We start from the raw sequence: 18,700 nt of genomic DNA, 5'->3' as shown, positions 1-18,700 counted from the left end.
ACAGTGTCACGTGGCTCACAAATCATCAAGTAACCAAACTTGAATAACAGGACAAACGGCGTGAGTTTTTTGATGCTGTGACAAAATGCAGCGGGGACAAAGAGTCACACACTTCTGTGACGCAAATACACACTCTCACAGAAAAAACAAACTCACATGGCCATGCCAAACTGCTCCAGCCACTTCTTCTTCAGCTCTTTGGTCTTGAAGAAGAATTCAAAGCCGCTCTGGCCCTGGTTGTGAGTGAGGTAGAAGCCGTAGGACCACTGCAACAGGAAAGAAAAAAACACGCATGTTTCAGACAGAAAATGAGACAACGGCAAATAAATAAATTGAGGGGTTTCAAGTGAAAGACAAACGGAGCAGAAGGGGGCAGGAACTGAAGGAGACGGGATGCAGGGAGACAGATGGAGACAAAGAGATTCAAAATGAAAGAGGGATGCCTCGGGGAGAGCAAACACAAAAGCTGAAGGGTGGCAGAACTGACAGATAGAGACGAGAGAAGAAGACGAGCATAATGGAGACAGGGAAGAGTGTGAGGTAGCCATGTAACTGCTGGGCATCAGACAGCATGCACGTACCCAAGTAGTGCGAGTGGGCCTGTAATCGGCCGTCATTACCCACTTCAAAGGCTAAATATGAGTCTATTAGCTTCTGTGTCAACACATGCCTCGGCTTTTCAGATGGCATCGCTAAACAGATGATTGTGTGATGCACTTTTTATGGCTCCTATGTGGGGTTTTGAACTTCTAGCACTCATCTCTGAAGGCGAAAAAACATGCCAAGCTCTCAGTGCTGTCAGGCAAGCGCAGAGGCTCATCCATTTTATTGAAAGAAAAGAGAAAAGGAAAGCATCGCTCTGCAGAGGCATTCCCAGTGGACACCAAGACTTGCGCTGGCAAATATATCTCTAGCAACCAATTTGTAACAGAAGGTAGAGGAGTTTGGACTTTTTGTTTGCTTGGTATCGCCTTAGAAATGTAAAAGGATCATACTTCCAGACTGATAATGAAAGTAATTCCTTAAGTGTTTTACAGTAGGTCAATCTGTCAGTGAACAATAAACCTGTTTGGCCACTTGGGGGGCAGCGGAAACATGCATATAACGTTCACATATTATCACCTATTAAGTAAATAAAGTATATTTTACAGCTGAAAATGTTGTCCTTAGTCTATTGTATGCGCAACACTTTTTGAACTGCTGTGTACATCATTCTAGAAACGATTGGACTTGGAGGTTATTTGGTTTTACCTCCAGATGCATGTACATGTGATTATTTTGCTTCTAAGATTATTTTTGCTGCATTCTTCAGACAGCTACTGTCATCTTTGGCAATTCCACAATCAAGGAAACTGCATCATGTCAGACGTGAATGATACTGATAGAGCGGAGGTTTCAATTAAAAAATAACGTTATATGCCCATATGGGTCGTAGCCTACTAATGTCTGCTATTTACAACATCATTATTCCCAGAGTCATTGTTTCCTGGCACGCCTTAGATATCATTCCTCATTATGACTGGCAATATTTTTCGCCACTTTTGTGTGCGTGTGTGTGTGTGTGTGTGTGTGTGTGTGTGTGTGTGTGTGTGTGTGTGTGTGTGTGTGTGTGTGTGTGTGTGTGTGTGTGTGTGTGTGTGTGTGTGTGTGTGTGTGTGTGTGTGTGTGTGTGTGTGTGTGTGTGTGTGTGTGTGTGTGTGTGTGTGTGTGACTAGTCAGGCCCAAAGCGAGGTTTCATGATAGGACCATCTGGGAGGAGACAGGCTGTTCTAGTCTGACACTTTCAGTATTACGCTGGTGAATGAACAAGACAATGTAAAACATGTGCTGGAACAAGCATGTATCAAATAAAAAATTAAATCGAATCTTTTCTGGTGTTTATTTTCTTGTTTGTGTTATGAGCTGCAAAGATTCAGCATGTAGTTCATTCTAGCAGCACATTAGGGGATTCGGGGCACAAATGAAAGCAGTGGGGCGTAGATGTTGGTACAGGTGCTTATAAAATACAGTCAGCTCCATTTTGACTCAATTTTATAAACCGCCGTTTATCTGATAAATTGTTACGGCTGCTCATTATGCTGGAGTAGTGGAGTAGCGCTGTTAATTGGTTTGTCAGGAGTCCAACGTGGTTCCTGAGCTTTGCTGACTCAGTCATAAAAAGGCAATAATGGACTCAACAGTGCAAGACTTCCCTCCATTATGGCTTTAGGTGTAATGCTTGTTTTGTTCTTTCTATTATACAGAATGTTAGAAAGTATGTTCTGCTACTTTCTTTTACTTTTACGTGCTGAATATCAGAGTAACAGTGAAAGCAGAATATACTCGCGACATTGATTGAGCCTTGGGTGAAATGAAATGTAATCAAAAGCTTTTTAGCTGTTATAAATCACTGTACATCACTGCTAAAATGGGTTATTGGTTGGAAAAGGGTCACACACCGTAACATAAACAGCTTAATGCTTGAGAAATACGGTATTTTCCTTTATATATCATTGTATATCAGAATAACACCCAATAAACTGAAGCGTTCTTATTCTAGCTACAGTACAAACACAATACATTAAGACCTGTGCTTCACACTTTCCTATGCAGTGTGATTTTCTTCCGGGTTATGAATTGTTAACTGTAAAAATAAACCCTTCGGCTGCCAGAAATACTGGGACATTTTGTCGTTGGATTATTTAATACCATCTGTGCGTTCCAATAGCCATACTACCAAACTATTTAGTATGTCAGACAAAGATTTGGTACGGCCCAATACCTACAGTAGTATGCCAAAAATACAAGGATGTTCTCCGACATTGTCCCAATTGTATGTATGCATTTTGCAGTACATACCTTTTTAAAACAGCTGCAGTACATACTAAAACAATCTGTGATTTGGAACATGGCCCATCTTTAATAGCTAAAAGTCCTGTCTTAAGGGTTCAGCAAAACAAGGAAGGAGAAAAAATGGGTGTAGCTTTTGTGCAAATAAATGAAAAACTACCAACAAATGGTGTCTGCTAGCCTGGAAGACATTTTCCTTTCCATTTTACTTCAGTTTTAGATTTAATTGAGGCTAATATTGGTGCATGTCTGAGCTAAACATCCTCCCTGAGGCCTCTCCAAAAAAGACTAGAGTTACTCTCTTGGCATCAGAATGAACATTTTCAGAAAGGCATGAGTTGCTGCCAAGAAAAAGCTGAACATTTGCCATAAAAACGATCTAATGTGTTTGAGAAACACTGCTCATAGTTAAGTTGATTCTTCCAGTGAATATTTCAGACATTCACACAGGTGTAACCACTAAAATACATTAGTAGTTGCTGCAATCAATGGCTTACAGCGGTGCTAAATAATACAGAGCCATGAAGACTCTTTGTTACCCAGGAGACAGAGCCATCATTAATCGGGTTGGTTACACCTGTGATTAAAAGTGTCTGTGAAAGTGAACAAATATGTGTTAACAGCTTCATAGTGTCACCAATAATTAATTAGTATTCTTATTAGGTACAAATGTCTACTGTAGCAACTATGAATGACTTGCCACACCCTACTCTTTGGATGGGGAGACTAGTCACAATCTTGTCTAAATTTGAACCATATCCGTGTGTGTGCAGACCTTGCGGTTCTCCTTATCCGATGTGGGGTTGTTGGTGATCTTGAAGAGGTGCAGGTCAATCACTTCTTTCATCTCGTAGTTGTCTCCTCGCCGCTTGCAAACGATCACCGCCGCGTCAAACAGAAAGATGTGCCTGCGGATCAAAGAGAATGATGTCGAAGTTTATTCATGTTTTTCTGCCCAGTGCATTTGGGGAAAAAAGTGATATCTCAATAATAATAATTATAACTAACTATTCTCTGGTTCATATTTGAGGAATTCTTAAAGGTGCCCTATTGTGCTCATATATGTATTGAGTGTCTCTACTGTGACATGTTTCCATGCTTTAATGTTCAAAAAGCTCTTTATTTTTCTAATACTGCCTGTTGACCTCTTTTCACCCTCTGTCTGAAACCAGAGCCCAGTCTGCTCTGATTGGTTAGCTAGCCCGCTCTGTTAGTATTGGTCACCGCTTAGAGATGTACCAGCCCTTAGCCTATCACTTACAATGTGTTGGAGTGCTAGCCAATAGAAGCGCAAATGTTGTGTAGCGATGTCACGGAAGTAAACAAAGGACTACTATAAAGGCATTTCAGGTGAGAAAGTGCCTCTGAAGGAAACTTTGGGATGTAGCCTTTGCAGACCATTTACATGCACAACAACCTATATAACACACTACAGGAAAGTGAAACCCCCCAAAACACAAAGTATATGTATCACACCTTATACGCCTATTTGTCTGGAACTCTGCATGGTTGTAACTATATAACCTTGATGTTCACTTACTGGATTTTGTTTCTGAAAGAACTTTGGCTTTAAAGCAATACATACTCTGGCAGTTTTCCAAACACAGCACCTGATCTGGTTAAGCTGCAGTCAGTCAGTCAGCGTTTCAGTCAACCAGCATGTCACCCTCACATCTCACCTGTCCTGTTTGGCTCGTTTGTCCACCGAGGCCACCCGTACCTCCCCGTCACCTTTGGGTCTCCCATAGTTACTCAAAGTCTGATTCTACGGAAAGAGAGACAAATGGATGGGGAAGGCAATTTCCAATGAAAAGCTCAGAGAAAATTAGATCAGCATTTCATTATTTGGAAGGAACAGGTGGCTTACCAGGTTTTCGATGGATTTCTGATACTGATCTATTTCTCGCAGTGTCTCATTGTCTCGCTTGACTTCGTTGACGTACTGAGCCAAGTCCTGTAGACAAGTAATCATTAAAAAGTCTTTCCTTTTTCCTTTCACAATTTTCCCCATTATGTGCTAAGGTTTTCTTTCTTTTTGAGCTCTCTTCTTCAAAAGTGACTATTGCTGATGTACACTCCAATTAGACACTCGATATGACATTGGGAACAAAAGTGTTACAAAAAGAGCAGGACTTGCTTCACGTGGTATACTCGTTTCTTTACGTAAGGAGATTCAATGAACTGTAGTATCTTGTAGATTATTTTCCGGACATACTGTAATAAGGTTATTTTGTTAGGTTACACAAGCTTTTATAGCGAGCTGAGATGACATGTCAAGAGGGAAGATATTATTTAACCCAAATATTAATGATGATGGTCATTGTTTTTAAGGACAAACAGGAACAGGAAGTCAAACAACAATCCTAAAGAGACAGAAACCTTCCAAGGCCTATAAACAAATATTCCTCTCATCAAAAGCAACATTTCAATCAAATCTATACATAACAGGACGCCTAACCCAGACAATCCTAAGGCATTTAGGGGAATACAACATGAATTAGGAAATCTAACTGGTTCGTTTTTAAGGGGTTACTGTTACTTATGCTTGTACATGTAAGTTATGCCTCGTGGGATAAGAGTGTGTGTAAGTAAAATACTAGGATCAAACTGATGTCGTACCTTCATAGCATCCAATGCCGTGCGCAGATTGGTCTTGTCGGAGGAATCATGAGTGTGTTTCATCAGCTCCTATTGGACAGAAACAAATCAATAAACACAGAATTTAGTTAAGCAAGTTTTAAATGATGAGAACTATTTAACTTTGTATTGTAAAACTGATTCAAAACAATAACAACTAAAGTTTGATTATACACTCAAAGTTGGCAATGAAAGGAAGAAAGCTAGGTTGTGAATCATAGAAAAACATGAGAACCTAAAGCTTCAGCTCTAGATGTGAATACGAAAAGTATTCAAGGACATTGGTAGCCGAATAGCTACAGCGCCTCATCCAGGGTTCGATTCTAGCCTTGGGACCTTTGTTGCCTCTCTTCCTCTCCCCATTTCTCAGTGAAATAATGGCGAAAATGCCGAAAAAATAATCTTAGAAGTAAGAAATGAAAAGGATTATTGCCAGAAGAATTCTGTCCTGAAATAAATCAGATATTGTGTGTGTGTGCACTCATCTGGTCCAGGTGTGTGTGGGCAAGTGTCTATCTGAAATTGCTTGCCAGTGCCTGACTGCAGCGTAAACAAGACATCTAGACCTCAGCAGTGGAGGATAAGGAAGGATGCCATGCATGTCCTTCATACAGGCCCATACAAACTATATACACACACACACACACACACACACACACACACACACACACACACACACACACACACACACACACACACACTGAGCCGCTAAGGGAGATATATGTGTCTGCTTGCTACTGCTCAAATCCCTGGTGTCAGTCAAGCTCAACCTGGGCATTATTATCACTAGCAAGGCGACAGAGTCCTATTTATCAAGCCCTGCTCCCACCTCCACACATCCTCAGAGATAGGGGGAAGGGAGTGGTCCCACTGATAGCCGGGACCAAACATGATGGAGTCATTGAGGGAATCGTGTTCAGGGGGAAAGAGAAATGATGAGCGGATGCAGTGAGAAAGAAAGAGAAAATAACTGGTGAGCGAGACATTTGGTGAGCGAGATATTTGGTGAGCGAGACATTTGGTGAGCGAGACATTTGGTGAGCGAGACATGTGTTTCTGGCTGTCACCGTGTGGCAGAGTAACCAGCGGAGGTTTTATTTCATGTAGCTGGCTGTTACCCCGCTGTTCAGCAGGGGCACACACGCTGTTACTGTGTTGCTACAGGGTTTTTTCCTTTTGATGGGACATGCAAACATGACACATCACAAGGTTTCAGGGAGTCAGATTTAAGGCTTTTTATTAAAAACCCTGAGGGAATCATCTCTGACTAAACAGGACAAATAGAATAGGATCCATTTAAAGGCATAAATTGGTGTATTTGATTATTCTCGATTAATTTCAGTGTGGCAGATTTGCTGTTTATTATAGGTAATGCCAAATGTTAAAAGATATACGGCAGCGAAAACCAAACTTGCATGTGAAAATAAATCTTAGAAATACTTTTTTATGTAGTAGACAACTGAATACCTAATTGCAAAAAGTAGCTACTAATGAAAACTCATTGACATTTTTGAACCCACATAATGAACATTTATTTTTTATCATTAAATTATAGGAATAGGCCGTGCTCACACACACACGTGTATTGTGACAAATACACACTATTTACTCCGAGTAAATGTAACTTTAAACTGGGCTATGTTAAAGATGCATATCATGATTAAAAACAATAATAAAAACCACAAAAGACTATTTAACATAGTCAAAATGTATCATGGAAGAAAAGTCCTCGAAGACATTTTAGATCTTTTAAAATGTTCTTTTTTTTGTCACTTGTTAGTAACTTTCTCCTCACTTTCTCCGCAGTCTCCACTAATGTATTTTAACTTCACATTCAGACTCTCACCACTTCAACACCACTTCACCTCTGCATCTGTCTCTTGTCAGTTGTTTGTCTTGTTCTGTCTGCTGTTCTCACTTTCAGTCCTCACTATATCTATTTTCTCTCTCCTGCTTCTCGATTCTCAGATGACAATTATGTGCGTGTCATTTCAGACTGAGAGTAATCAAGAAGCTAGAGACAGACGAGAGGAGCCTGAAGGACGAAGGCAGCGGGAGGGATCCAAACATGGGCAACAGCTCCACCCAGTGACACAAAGTCCAGTTGCTCATAAAGCCTGATTAAGAATGGACGAGGCTTTGATGAACACAATCTCCCTAATGGGGCTGTGTCACTCACTGACAGTCATCTGTAAAGTCAGTGAAGATTTTTAACTTTCGGTCCAGCTTTGATCCCAAAGACAGTGATTGCCATGATATGGCTGTATGCACAGAGGTGGAGGTAAAACAAATTGTTAATAAGTAAAAGGTAATAAAAATGTCTCTTCAGTACATTATGGGAGGAAAGCATTTTTTATATAAATGTTTTCATATGTTATTGAGGAATAAATAGTACATAATCAGAGTGATATTAGCACATATTTATATTTGAAATAATAATAATAGATTTAATTTGTTAGCGCTTTTACAGGTGCTCAAAGACGCTTTACATATATAGTGAAGAGAAAATAAACTAAAATAAAAAAAATAACACTGTAAAAATAAAAGTCTACTTTTTAGTTTGGAAGTCTATGCCTATGAATAGCAGAATATATATACAATTCAAAGTTGTTTTTTTTAAATAACACTTGTTATGTTCCACAGACATAAAAGTCATATTGTGTGCTTTGATTTCATTATTCTTTAAATTACACTAAGTTATGTTATTAGTAAGTAAGGCTCAGTATTCATAGATTAGTATGGTTTCAAAGGTTTGTGCAGAAAAAGAGAGAGAAAGAGAGCTACCTTGTTTCAAACACTAAAGGCTACGGCTTTATAGCATATTCGTATAACTTTATGATTAAAGTATAAATATTACAGAGGAAATGTTGAAGTACTATACCTGCAGGAGGAGGTGATACTTTAAGACTCGCTGCATGGGAACCACAAGCAGATCCCTCAGTGTGAACTTGCCGTAGTTAGCTCTCTTTGAACACTCCTGTAGGAACACAACAAAGAAAGCAAATCTTACAAATGAAACATCCTATAAAGAGAACAAGCCCATGACAGTGCATAGCGTGTGTAACCTCAGAATTAGTCAGAAAAAGAATGGGACTCTCCATAAAGAAAAGAGTTGAAATGATAGAACAGTTTGTATGCGGTCATAAATCACCCGCAGTGCCTCAGGTGAACACTTGAGGGCATTATCTGATTATTGTGACATGATGAACAGTTGTCAAAATGTGGCTCTAAATAACCATTTACTGACAGTAAAGACGTTTTACCTCTAGCTTCATGCGTACGTCCTCCCTTTCTTTGCAGATGTCATCCAGACAAATGATGGCTGTTTCCACGTGGCTGCAGTATTTCCCATAGATCAACAGCCTAGAACAGGTTAAACACATGTAGTGAGGCGACTTGGAGTCAAGGACTGTATATAATGACTCACAAATGCATCATTTATTCTAACAGTATTACAGAAATGTAAATGGCTTATGGTTACAAAGTCCATAGTGTACCTCTCTTTAAAAGTGATGAAGATCTGGTGGAGGTTCTGGGCACTTCTGTGGTGGACTGAGTCTTGGATTTCCACCAGTAAACCTTTGTGAACTTTAACCAGTTCCTGAAACCAAAAAAAGTGATCTGCATGACATATCAGTTACTTACAGGGCTATAGTCTAGAAATTCAATTTAATTAAGCATTTCCTCACAGAGCAGTTAGCATGTCTGCAGACTCTTAATCATGTTACAAATGTAATAGTATATTAGTAGAGAATATTAAAACTTATCAGACATTTAGTGGTGTTTTTTAGAAATAAAATGCCATGAACAAATCAACAGTGAAATTCCTTAATGTTGTTTTCAAGCCTCTATTTTTCCTACTGTGATATAGCCCTTCAATAAAGAATTGTGTGTCCTTTAGTTGACCACCCAGTGGGATCATTACACTTTAAAGACTTACCGGGATATTCACAAACACCTTTTCCATCTCGACCATGGATAGGAACATTGTGAGGGGTGTCATAAAGTGCTGCAGCAGAGGGAGAGAGAACATAAGAGAATGAGGCTCGTCCCCTGCAGACTACGAGTGGGAAAGTCATTTTGCGAGAAGCTATTACATTATGGGGCCAAGTTGCGGCAGTCAGCAAAAACAAGCAGGACTGTCTGGGTCACGACAATAATCTCATTTTCAGAGTTTGCAATTTAATGATTTCCTCTCAGACTACTCCCGCCGAATAGTCACCTCTACATCTCAAAGGAGCGTGCGAGCACAAACTCCACCAGCCACTTCATATTGAAAGTCATCTACTGAGTATTCCTCTGGGAGAGCAGGCAAGGCTTTTTCCAGACGTGAACGTACACAAGAGGTAGAAGACAAGTAGCTGTGGCTGAGGGGCGAGAGACGGCGGGCCTCCCACAGTCCTCTAAAAGTGCAGCGTCAGGTGGAAAACATCCACGACAAAAGAGCTTTTCTCATAGTTTGGTTGAAAGCAGCGCTGGAAATACTCATTACCCGCTCGTAATTTCCCAAATAAAAATATATTGTTTCCCTTTTTTCTCTCTGGGATTACAGATTTGTTACACTAGTCATTATTTTTTCCATTATACCTCAAATTACAGTCAGTGAGTTTCACAGTTCTCAGACGGAAAGAGATAAGAAGGCCAAATTGAATTCTAGTGCTTCTGTCATCCTTTCAGAGCAAGGAAATCCAAGTTAACTTTTATTTTTGAGCCAGTGTAGTTGAGTGTGGGCTCACAGAGACTTGTCACTCTTATACTTTACACTTCTAAATACACCACAGTCACAGTTTACATATAAATGTACCGACTTGGTCAAACTAGGCCAGGTGTTTTCCAGGTGTAGAGGCTAAATCTAAGGGAATTAACAATTATCATTTACAATTTATAACTTTTTTCAACCAAACAATTTCTGTATATTGTGCTCCTTCAAACCTCTATGATTCATTGAAATAATCAATCTGGAATAAAAAACTATACTTAAACGTCTCTCAACTCACAGAAATGGTCACACAAACACCTGAAAAGGTTGGAACCCACTTATAATATGCCCAAAATCACAAGTCTTCATGGAAAATCAGTGGATAACAGAATGGATATGATTTCGTACTACGTTGTTGGGAAGAATATACTTAGTAAGTCAGTACCTTCTCTATAGACTCCAGGGTCTCGGTGTACTTCTCCTCTGTCTGCTTGATCTCTGACAAACAGCAGCTCCTGATGTCAGTCTCTGCTTGCTTCTGGAACGCCTACACACACGGACACACACACACACACACACACAAACACACACAGGACTGTTACTATGTGTCAACGCTGTGGGCTGACAAACTGTTGAGTCTTCAACCAGATGTAGTCTGTGCAACCCTTTGAGCAAGGTCAGAGTTGCACATGCTAGCTCGATTGTCTGCCAAATATGATAAAAGTGAGGTATCATCATATTTTATGAACAGAGCATTTGTAATTTTAGTACACAAATTAATTAAATTCATTTCTTTTTAACTTTCACAAAAAAGAAAATGTTGATCAAGTTGGTATTGAGCCATAAGGCAATTTCAAACACTTGACACAAGATCAATGTAGCCACAGCTAGCAGCCAATTAGCTTAGCTTAACACAGATGGGTGTGTGTTACTGTCCACTCACATTTGGATGTTCTGTCACCCTTTTTGAATAAGCTAAAAGAAAATCTAAAAAGTTCTCAGTTAACTTAATTGTTGCCTTAGACCCATCAATCTAACTTAAAAGACTGCTTCTTCCTGCAAAATGATACAAATCCAGATGTATTTGTCATGCTAGCTAACTGGTTGCTTTCTATAGCTTCATAAAGTTAACAGACACAAATGAGAATGGTTTCAAACTTGTTATCTATTGCGAAGAAAGCAAATAAGTAACGTAAATGTAATACTACTTATTTAAGGCATATAGTGACTGAATGTGCCAAACAAAGTCAGTTTGTATTAATGAGGTATGGTAAAGAAGTTATTGAAGTTAATGAGAAGAGGACTAACCGGGGGAGCGATGGCCTCTGTCTTCATCAGATCTTCATAGATCTCTCCTCCATCTTCATCCTCATACACACAGTCGTACAAATCCTCCTCATCCTCCACCCCGTTCTCACTGCAGCACATAAGACAGAATATGTTACTGACATTTCTTTACATCACACAGCTGTTTGATCCTGAGGGTTACAGTGAGCGGGTAATGGTTTTACTCCTCGTGACAGCCACATTAAAGGTACAAACTAAAACACACACACAGTTGTGGTTTTACAGAAATGGATTTTTTATAAATCGTGTTAGCTAGGGACAAAACTTAATCAAAGGGTGTGAAAGTGGTTCAGAAACACACATGGACACACACTCACAAGCAAATAGTGTTATGTGTGACGCAACAGGCCAATTACTGTAACTTAGCATCTGGGCTAATGTGTGTGTGTGTGTGTGTGTGTGTGTGTGTGTGTGTGTGGGTGTGTGTGTGTGTGTGTGTGTGTGTGTGTGTGTGTGTGTGTGTGTGTGTGTGTGTGTGTGTGTGTGTGTGTGTGTGTGTGTGTGTGTGTGTGTGTGACACACTCTCCAACCAGGGCATATAAAGCAATTTTAAGCGTGTTTTTTTAATTTATAATAGGGTGAAGAATGAGAATGGAGAGGTGAGGGGGAGGATTCAAGGGGAGATATCATGCTCAATTTCTAGTTCATACTTTTATACTTTGGGTTTATATTTTTGGGTTTTATTTTTCCAAAAATGCATTATATTCCATATTCTGTCATTCTGTCAATCTAAATATAACTGTATCCCCCCTCTGTTTTATACACCTTGTTATTGGCATGTATTGTATGTGGTACAAAGATAGAATGCTGTATTTTTGTTTCCATATGTGTAACAAGTTTCATTTGGGTTATTTCACCGTATTTTAGATTTTCTTCCTGCTCATCCCACTGTAGGACGTTAACAGAGCTTAGGTCAAATGAATGCATATACTAAATAATTAGATTTTCTCAAGAGATCAAGAAGCATCTGGTACCTTGGCCTGCTGTTGCATCAAAGTGAATTAAGACAATGGCAGATCAAGAAGCATGTCAGATAATTCACAGATGTTTAAGAATATGTAATTGTTAAACACATAACTGGCCTAAAACCTGGGTCCTTATTTTTGAAAGTGATTATAGTTCAGACAGTTGTCTCTAAGTGGTTAAAGGTGGAATTGAAGTTCTCCTGTTGGATAAATGTGTATGTTTCTGTACATTTGCTGCTGAACACTGAGCAGATGGGAGTTGAGAGGTGAACACGGCTCTGTTCAGTGTGATCCAGGGTGCCACTTCCACCTCTCATCCACTGCCGGCTGCTGTCAGACCGCTGTTTTCCTCTGTCACTAATAGTGGGCTGCTTTCTGCTAGGAGCTGTCAGCACTAAACATAGACCAGCTCTGTGTCAGAGTGAGGCTCCCCAATAGCATTTCCACTGTAAGATTATCTGTCTCCACTGACTTACACAAGTTACAGTAGCTCGACCGCCAACACCATTTCCTAATTGGTTAATGGTTTCTGCTAAGATCTAGGAAGTTACTGAAGACCAACACAGTAGACAAATAAGAACCCTTCTTAATCAATAGTAGATAACTCTGTTTGACCACATAAACATTTGAGAAATTAAAACGTGGAAAATATATATATAATGTGTGCATACTGACAGTTTCAGTCTAAGAAATATATTTTAGATACAGATGTTATTGATGCACCAGGGGCTTTGTAGGCCGATCATGTTCCTTGTTCCCTCTTCAAGGTTGAAAAATGCATGATTTGTTGTTTTTTATAAATTAATTCAGATCAGAAAATGGTTAGCTATCAACACATGTTTAGTGCAAAACCCCTAGCTTACATTTCAGTAGAAAAACCAAACCATATCAGTGATTTCCTCAGGTAATTTGAGATCAAGCTCAACCTGTCTTTAAGAGTATTTGAAGAAGTGAAACCATTTGTTATTAAAACCTGCAACACTTTCATAAGTGGGTGGGAAACAAGGTGTGAAAACAAGCTAAATAAAAAACATGAAGCCCACACAACTTGTGGTTAACTGAGAAAAGAGTGGGGGGAGCTGATGTTCAAAGCCTCGGAGGCGGTGGCTGCCTTCCAGTCAACAACCAGGGAACAAATGATGCCCGCGCCCACAACAACCTGTAGTGTGTGTATATGAGAGGAGATGGAACATACTCTATAAGGTCCTCCAGGTGGTTGTAGATATCCTCATCTTGAACACTCTCCTCCGATGGGAAAGGCCTTTGAAGGGAAATAGGGAGCATACTGTCAATCTTCAAATATAATTATTATACACCCTGCTAGTACTGTAGATTGTGTCATATAATACTGAATTATTGTGGCACATTTTATTGTGTTTGGGTCATTTCACTCCAACATACCTGATTCCAGTTTGTTGTGTAATCGCTGTTTGGGAAAGTTTTGATAGTGTGTCCATAACCTGCAATGGAAAAAAAAGGATATAATCATTATTTTTTTACAATTTAGAGAACACATATAGTCTGAAAAGCAGGATGTATGACTTAATGTGGTTTATAGTTTATCTTGTGGTGCTGCAATTCTAAGATAAGACACACGAGGGCAGCATTCTCAAACGGACAACACCGCTCATGTTTAAATGTTTTATTTATTTGTGTGCAATAACAGGCACACAGTTACATTACATGAGAGAGCTAATAAGGTCACACCAGCCAATTTATATTCTGCAATAATAAGGAATTTAAATATATTATAATACAGCATTGGTTTGGTGGGTTTAACATTCCAATGGGGCACATTTTGGAATAATCTCAACTACCACAAATTAACAAATTGTTAAATATGGAGGGAAACTGTTGTCTCTGCTCAGAAGAATGACTTATTAGACGCACAGTCAACAGTTACAGTAGCGTACAGTAGCAGCAGAGCCCTCACATGAACTGATTTGTAATTGATCGTGCTGTGAAGTTAACCACATGCTTTCGTGGACTGACATGATTGCTATTAGTATGACATGTAATTTCACGCTGCTGTGCTCACTCCTGCCAGTGCCCTTGACCCTCTCTGCGTGTTTGCGTGTGACCTGCTTGACTAATCACTGTTTGAACTGGTCTGCAGAATGAACGATACAGTTTTACTATCTGAGTCAAAGCTCCACAGGGAGCCCTTGTCATTCACAATGTTTTGCAACCTGACAAACGGCACACAAACCATATCTTGTGAGTCATCTGTCCACTGATATAATGCCAAGATGGGCCGATAAAAACATGCCCTCGAGCTCTTATCACACACCCCCATTACAGATGTAACAGTAGACACATCTGGCCTGGAGCATATGCTTTCACAGATCAATACTGATCACAAAACTGGCCTTTCCCTCCCCCCAGCAGTAAATAGAAACAAGAGGTGAACACAAAGGACAGAGAAAAGGCAGAAACATGTTACTGCAGTACCCGTTTAAGCAATACATGTAATACCGCGCACAACTGGTACCAATATTGTAACTTCACTAAATGAAAATGAACGTTTGTCCTATGCAGCCTGCTAAAATAAAAAAGAATCAAGCCGTTTTAGAGTTTTAAACAACTGACTTAAAGACAGATGAGCAAACTTGTCACATCCATCAAATAGAAGGTGGATGACGCTGATTGATATTCTAATAAATCTGTCAGAGTTTGACTTTGTTGATGCATTTTATCATCATAGTCGACTGGTCATACGCAGCAGCGCATTAATAACAACATGACACGGAAATCCAAGCTGAGTGTATCAGCAGTAGCTCTGATCAAAGGGAATATTAGTGGTGAGAAGCTGAACAGTGGGAGGGTGCCCAGCTGTGTTTGAGAGACAGCTAAATGGAGCTCAGCAGCAGTGATTACACATCATGAGCGCAGGTAGCACTAATGTTTAACACCTGCAATCATGTACATATTAGTCACTCTTACAGATCATATAGCGGAATTATACATCATGACACATCTTGTTTGAGACTTTCATAAAAATAAGAGACAGATCACAGGTCTTTTTTACCCCAATACAGGAGGTCGTAACATTATTTAAGCCCTAAGCAATGTCTGCAGGACTCACTACAGCCCCAAGAACATCCACCAATAAGAAAAGGCAGTCTGTAAGAAGCCCAAGAGCAACAACAGGGAAAGCACTTGCTGCAGTCTGTTAACAGGTGTTTTGAAGTGCTTCTATAGATTGTCTGTAGTTTGTGTTGAACAAGTGATGAGGCAAGACTTCAGTCAGTATTGGTTGGGGCTGAAGACTATAAGTTTAAAAATCAAAGAAATCTTGGAATGTGGAGTTGGAAGGAAGTGTAGCCTGCTTCTTATCTCTGCTTCAGGCTACAACAGCTGCTTCTAACCCAAATCTCAGATCAAACTGCCAGGTACCACAAGGAAGAACAATGTGTAAATTCAAAAATATTCTTGTATTGTGTTCTTTTACAATTACAATTCATCCATGTCAGTTTTGCAACCCAGACTGATATGACATGAGATGATTTAACGCATCCTCTAAAACTCAAAGGCATTTTTCCAATTATAAATCCTAACAGTTACCAGACAGAGCTGAAATCACCTTACAATAATAAATGAAGGGCATGGCATCCGGAGGCCAGTTGGTAGGTACAGCATGTGCAGAGCTGGAGATTCACTGCGATGAACACAGCTTTGGAGGCTTTCCAGTTCTAGCTGGCAGGCGAATCCCGAGGACGAGTCATGTAAAGTTGTGCTTTTTGGCTTCAGTGAATACATGAGTCACTCTCACTCATAACAGAACTGACCATCTGCACACAGCCAAGCGGAGTCTCTGAAGACTCACAGCAACCATCAGCTGTTTGCACGGTTACAGTTTTTCTCGATTGCTAACACACTAACATTTTACATGAAGCACAATTATTTTAACTGACACTCAAAGAGCAAAACATCGGCTCAAATCTCCAAAACTCTAAACACATTTTCAGCTTTTCACACAATTTGCAAATCAACATGGCACTTTTTGCAAACCACTGCACACGTTTCTCCACGTAAGACACATGAATCTGACATAAAGTCACGTGTTAGCACATACATAACACTGATATTCAAAATGCCTCACACATGGACCAATGGTCAAGAAACACGTTCCACCTGACCAAACACCTGGTAGCATAATTGTTGGCTCATCAATCAGGATGTTGGCACTATAAAAAGACCACAGGTGAGTATTTTCTTACAGCAACAATGGAAGCCAACATGGAAGCAAGAGGAAGAGGAAGGGCTGGGCTGAGAGTGAGAGGAGGAGGAAGAATGAGAGGTAGAGGTAGAGCTGGAGGGAGAGGACGTAGACAAAGAAGAATACTCTCATGATATATTAGTGCTTATATCTGTTGTGTGAAACGTATTTACTTCATTACTGTAATTGAATTGTTACATTACATTACATTACATTGCATTTAGCTGACGCTTTTGTCCAAAGCGACTTACAATAAGTACATTCGACCAGGAAGACACAACCTTGAAGAAAACAGAATCATATAAGTATATCAGGTTTCATAGAGCCAAACATTTCAAGTGCTACTCAACTGGCTTTAGGTAATCCAGTCCTTTATTAGTATAAAAGTGCTTCGTTAATCGTTCTAACGCTCGAAGTGGAGTCGAAAGAGATGAGTTTTCAGTTTGCGCCGGAAGATGAGCAAACTATCTGCCGTCCTGATGTCAATGGGGAGCTCATTCCACCATCCTGGAGCCAGGACAGCAAATTGTTGACATGTTGCATACTATAACTGTACACAAATCCTGCTAAATGTACTGTGGTAAACTTACTTTTATGCAACACAGACACTGACCGACCACTATATCTTTGTTGTTTATCTGAAGGACTGAGAAAAAAAGAGGTGGAATGCCAAGGATGTTCAATGAGGCGCAGGAAGCAGCAGTTACAAACTGGGTTTTAGCAAACAATGCCATCACACTTAGAGAGATCCGAAGCAGAGTAGCTATGTGCTGAGATGCATGTTGCACAATGTTATCTTTGAATACAATGTGATTTTTTTCAACAACACATTTGTATTTCTTAATTTAATGTATTTCTGTAAACTCAAGCAGTCTTTCTCTGCGGAAACCTCTATGTACAGAGCACAGCCCAGAACAGGTGAAAGTGCTTTAGATGATGCTCAGCAGTGTGTAGCTGGGTGGTCAAACCATCTAGTGTTATGAATGAAGTGTGTTATATTTGGTGCTAAAGTTTGCATTTGGTAAGTGTTTATGTAGTTTTGAGTGCAGTTCTTCATTTAGCAGGAGCAATTAGGTGTTTTGCACTTTGGGTGTGTGGTTTTGTGAATTGTGTTTAGTGTTCTGAGAAACTGAGCAATTAAAAAAAAAAAGTGTGTTAGCAATCGAGAAAAACTGTAATACAAAAATGACCACAAAGGAAATAACTTTAGCGAGAAAAAAAAGGATACGATAAGCCGCCTTCCAAATGAATAAGCTCAAAGGTCATGCATTAGCTTTGGTGTCCAATGTGTGCGCAGCCTTGTAGCGTTTGAGTGCTGATGCAGGGGGCACTGATCCTCTGATGGAGGCGAATAAACCTGCACTGCCGGATCTGATTTACAGTGCAGCAATTAATGTAAGACGAGGGATGTGGCTACACAGAAGGTGTGTGTGTGTGTGTGTGTGTGTGTGTGTGTGTGTGTGTGTGTGTGTGTGTGTGTGTGTGTGTGTGTGTGTGTGTGTGTGTGTGTGTGTGTGTGTGTGTGTGTGTGTGTGTGTGTGTGTGTGTGTGTGTGTGTGTGTGTGTGTGTGTGTGTGTGTGTGTGTGCTTGGATACAGGGGCATGTCAGAGGCACTGTCTGCTTTCAATAGATTTCAACAAAAATAATCTCTTCAAACTATAAGTGTATACTTCAGCATTGATAGACAGAGTATGTTGAAGTAGAACATTGCAGCAATTTAGTTATAATGTCATGTTTTGGCATGTGTGATTAAACTATAGAATACACCTTTTAATTCCAGGTCATATACTGTACCTAAAATGCTCAATATTGTCACAATGCAAAACCTTTGATCTGATTTTAAATGGAAACTGGATCAAAGTTGACTGGTTTCACAGAGAGATCAATTATATAACCTAACCCTACCCTCAGGAAGCAAACAAAAACCATTTCCAATATCTACTATTGCCTTTCAAAGCCATACATGACTGCTTCTTTATCTCTTCGAAAACATCATTCACTTT

At 39.8% G+C, this 18,700-nt stretch overlaps 1 protein-coding gene across 3 annotated transcripts in view; it reads right to left on the bottom strand.

Annotated features, from left to right (window-relative positions):
- LOC117543597 (guanine nucleotide exchange factor VAV3) overlaps nt 1-18,700 on the bottom strand; it is an 83,476-nt gene that overhangs the window by 33,738 nt on the left and 31,038 nt on the right. For all 3 annotated transcript variants that reach the window (XM_034211957.1, XM_034211958.1, XM_034211959.1), the window contains exons 3-15: nt 13,879-13,937; nt 13,673-13,738; nt 11,474-11,582; nt 10,611-10,712; nt 9,407-9,475; nt 8,964-9,067; nt 8,730-8,829; nt 8,348-8,443; nt 5,449-5,517; nt 4,697-4,783; nt 4,509-4,594; nt 3,605-3,737; nt 157-266 (exon numbers count right to left, since the gene is read on the bottom strand). In XM_034211957.1, coding sequence (XP_034067848.1) covers nt 157-266; nt 3,605-3,737; nt 4,509-4,594; nt 4,697-4,783; nt 5,449-5,517; nt 8,348-8,443; nt 8,730-8,829; nt 8,964-9,067; nt 9,407-9,475; nt 10,611-10,712; nt 11,474-11,582; nt 13,673-13,738; nt 13,879-13,937 — 1,190 coding nt within the window. The remainder of the gene's footprint in view (nt 1-156; nt 267-3,604; nt 3,738-4,508; nt 4,595-4,696; nt 4,784-5,448; nt 5,518-8,347; nt 8,444-8,729; nt 8,830-8,963; nt 9,068-9,406; nt 9,476-10,610; nt 10,713-11,473; nt 11,583-13,672; nt 13,739-13,878; nt 13,938-18,700) is intronic.

The sequence above is a fragment of the Gymnodraco acuticeps genome, unplaced genomic scaffold, assembly GCF_902827175.1.
Source record: "Gymnodraco acuticeps unplaced genomic scaffold, fGymAcu1.1, whole genome shotgun sequence".
NCBI lineage: Eukaryota > Metazoa > Chordata > Actinopteri > Perciformes > Bathydraconidae > Gymnodraco > Gymnodraco acuticeps.
Note: the sequence above shows the minus strand (reverse complement) of the source record. Positions and strands in the feature narration are given on the sequence as shown.